We start from the raw sequence: 3,794 nt of genomic DNA on the forward strand, positions 1-3,794 counted from the left end.
TCCTCAAATCCTAAACATTGTGCTGGTTAGTTATGTCTCTGATTTGTTTTTGTTGTACTATATGTCCTTGCATCTGGTTAGTTACCTGTCTGAATTTTTTAGCTGTTCGCAGGAGGGAAGCAGTATTAATGCCTAATAATGAATCTCCATATTAACTATGCATTACAATTAGGGTTCTGTCCTTCTGATGACAAATTGTTTATTCATTTGCATCTGAAAAATATCAGTTCCATTAGTAGGACTGCTTGTGGTTCAATGCTAACCTTTTCTTTCACAGGTTCAGTGCGTCATTGCAAACTGAAGGAACTGCACTTCACATGCAGATATCTAGGTAGTGCACTTCAAATGCATCAAGTATGTATAATTTCAGATTTGTCACTTTTTATCCTGACTTATGATTTGTGACAACTATCTTGTTTGTACAGAAAGCTCCTTTTTCTCATGGGTAACCTGTCAAATGGAGTACTAATAATATAGATCCCTGATTTGTGACAACTATCTTGTTTGTACAGAAACCCCAATATATTTGTATTGTTCTAGATTATTTCAGTTCCTATCACATGGGTGTTGGGTTGATGCATTATCTAGGCTGAACAGAATAGTTATTTATTTATGGTTGACGCATTATCTGAGTACTGAACCATAGCTGAGAGGAACTAGTAAGAAGTCTTCACTTACCACTTGCTAGTCTATCCATGCTGGACTAGAGATGTTTTGATCATATATCAATGTACTCTATGACTATGAGAAACATTTGAGGTTGGAGATGATCTCTTCAACGTAAAGAATCTTTTTATATTTACTGTGCATCATTTGCTTTCTTAAATATTAATTTCTTTCTTAAATGAGAAACATTTGAGGTTGGAGATGATCACTTCCCTGGCTGCGCTACCTGTACTCACTTGTGTGTGTGTGTGTGTGGTTGCAATTTTATTCAGGTGTCTAGATGTAGGCTACTCAGTTACGCTTGTTGCAGCCTCGGCAAAACATGTATGCTTCTCTGGCTGCTAAGATTCTGGTACTGGCTGGCAGGGCTCAGCAGGAGGAGATTGGGGATGGGGCCAACCTCACCATATCGTTTGCCGGCGAACTGCTTGAGAAGGCTGAGGAGCTCATCAGGATGGGCTTGCATCCAAGTAAGATAATCATTGGCTATACCAAAGCGGAGACTGCAGGCAAAGAGAGCTCGAGCTGCGGCCTTCATAGGTATGTAGCAGTAGCCTTCAATCCCATCACTTGAACCCAAATGTGTTTCTCTTGATTGTGTACAGATGGCCATGGATTTAGTTCATGTGGCGTGAATGTGTGCTGGTAGTAGTACCCGTTCTTTAATTTTCTCTCATTTTTTTTGTAGAATTTAGTTGAATCTACTTTTCCTAGGTTTGCCTCTACTATGCAGCATCATCCCAGGAAGCAGCAGCCAGCGGCAATCAGCACTTCAGCAGTGGCCATGTCACAGCTAGAGAACCGAAAAGAAACGTTTTTGTGTCCTCTTATTCAGAGAGTCAGATGCACCTACTGCTAGCTGTAATGCAGATTCTTAAGTTTTGGTGGATCTATTCTTGTGTGGCTCATATTTATGTAATGCAGATTTTTAAGTTTTCTCGAAGGTTCAATTTTTCTATGTGCAATCTACTAGACAATTAGTGATAGGCTGTGATATGTAATGTGCCTGCATATATGAATTTAAGAACCAATTTTGTCACTACATTGACTAGGAGTCGGATGTAGTAGCAAGCTTGATTATGTACTTGCTGCTAGCTAGACTGTCATTTTTGCTAACTCTGTTTAACAAATAGTTGAGCTGCAATTTGCTACCTCTATTTATCAAATAGTTATGTTGCAGTTTTGCTACCTCTGTTTATCAAATAGTTATGCTACTGTTATGCTAGCTATAGGTCTTGCAGTAATGGATACATGTATTTTCATATATGATGCATGCAGGACTGCAGGTAGCAGCTAACTGCTAATATAACACCCTCAATGCAAAACAAGGCAAATACAGTTGAAAATCCCCTAGCTTATTATGTACCATTACTTTTTCATTAGATTGACAATGTACTTTGATTTCCTTAGTATTGTTATATTCACAGGCACCATTGCTATTTATCTTGCTCTGTTTTATTAGTACAGACCTATAGATAGCATCTTCCAGTTTTATTAGTAAAAACCTATAGGCATCTACCAGATGTAATAAAAAAACTATTTCTAGGATATGCTCCTCGATTCACAAATTGTATTTTTTTTAACTTTCAAGCCATATATGCTTCCTGCTTTATATCTACCGAACTTCAGCTGGCTCTATCTCCTGCTCAAATATATGTTAAAGTGGAAAAGATTGTTGTTGCTTGATTTCTTCCAGTAGTACACATGTAACGTTCTTTATTGATAATTTTATTTGTTTCAACAAGTGATGGTTGTTTCTAATGTGTTGTGCATTTGCAGGTCATGGAGAGATTTCAACAACTTAAGTTATTTGCTCCTGACACCAAGAATAAGGTTAAGATGATGGAAAAGCGCCTTTCTCTCTATAAGAACAGTGCGTTCTGAGGTGTGAAGTGGGAGAGAGGGGATGATTGAGGTTTTGAATAAGACGATCTTTGCGTTTTGGATTAGTTGTTAGCACTGTCTATTAGGACGATTAGTTTGGTGACAAAGGTCAGTTGTGAGACAGGGATGTGAAATATCCATCTGTTTATTTTATCTAAGATACCTTTGCGACTAAGGTCAATTCTTGAACAATTACTTTGGTGTTTGCTATAAATGTAATAAAGATGTTGATGTGTGACTTGTGAACTTGTGTATTTGGTCGTGAATGGAATATATTGTTGGGCACACATGTTATTTTGGATTGTTTGTGCAGCTGTGGGTCTTGAATGATGTCCAAATAAATATTGGGCTATATGGAATTCACCACCTGACAAGATCAAAGAACTTGTGACATAAAAGCAAAGGTCATAAAGGTTATGACGTTCAAAATCGGTGTCATAATGATATGATATTAACACTTAAATGTCACAAGTTGTCGATAAAGACGCTCATCTTTTGACATTTGATTTTTCGTCAACTTGGTGTCATAAATGATGACCCATGACATATTTTATAGGTATTGTGACATATATCAAATGTCAAAAGTTGGCACATTTCTTGTAGTGGCGGCAGCATCTTCCTCCTCCTTTCCCTTTTCTTCTTCCCTGAACCGTGGGCGGCTGGGACTCCAAGGCTCCAAGCCGAAGGAGGCTCTGCCTCAAATCCCGGTTTCCACGGGATTTGATTTTCCCGAGCCCTATTTAGCCTCGGCTTTCCCCCAACGCGTCCCTTTTTCCATCTACAAAGGACCGAGATCGGTTTTAGCTCCTTCCCGACGTCAGTTAGATCTCGCCGAGCTCGAATCCGAACACCGCCGCGGTGAGCTCTCCCTGCTCCCTCTCGGCCCAAGTGAAGACCCTAGGAGGATTCGTGGCACTACTACAGAATGAGGCATTGGTCGATGCCCAAAATGGCCAAAAACCTCGGCCTTTTTGCGGCCCGGGGTTAAAGACCCCTTTAACACCGGTTCGTAACACGAACCGGTGCTAAAGGGTCCTGTCCAACGGCTACTGACAGGGGCTGACGGGGCAGAGACCCTTTAGCACCGGTTCGTGTTACCAACCGGTTGCAAAGGGTCCCCTTTAGCACCGGCCAGCGCCACGGGCCGAGGCAAAGCCTTTAGCACCGGTTTGTGTTACAAACCGGTGCTAAAGGGTTACCCTTTAGCACCGGTTTTGTTTATGAACCGGTTCTAAAGGTCCGGT

The 3,794-nt window shown here is 40.6% G+C and overlaps 1 protein-coding gene across 1 annotated transcript; it reads left to right on the top strand.

The window, feature by feature from the left end:
• LOC110429950 (T-complex protein 1 subunit theta-like) lies at positions 281–2,851 on the top strand. Its single transcript, XM_021446729.1, has 3 exons — positions 281–331; positions 1,033–1,206; positions 2,446–2,851. Exons 1-3 carry the CDS (start codon positions 318–320, stop codon positions 2,507–2,509), a joined length of 252 nt encoding a protein of 83 aa, XP_021302404.1. The 5' UTR covers positions 281–317; the 3' UTR covers positions 2,510–2,851.

Source organism: Sorghum bicolor, chromosome 8 (assembly GCF_000003195.3).
Source record: "Sorghum bicolor cultivar BTx623 chromosome 8, Sorghum_bicolor_NCBIv3, whole genome shotgun sequence".
NCBI lineage: Eukaryota > Viridiplantae > Streptophyta > Magnoliopsida > Poales > Poaceae > Sorghum > Sorghum bicolor.

What these genes read in the sequence shown, in the direction of transcription:
- LOC110429950 (XM_021446729.1), top strand. An exon ending in TCGAGCTGCGGCCTTCATAG is followed by an intron (nt 1,207 to 2,445) that starts GTATGTAGCAGT and finishes GTGCATTTGCAG; the next exon opens with GTCATGGAGAGATTTCAACA.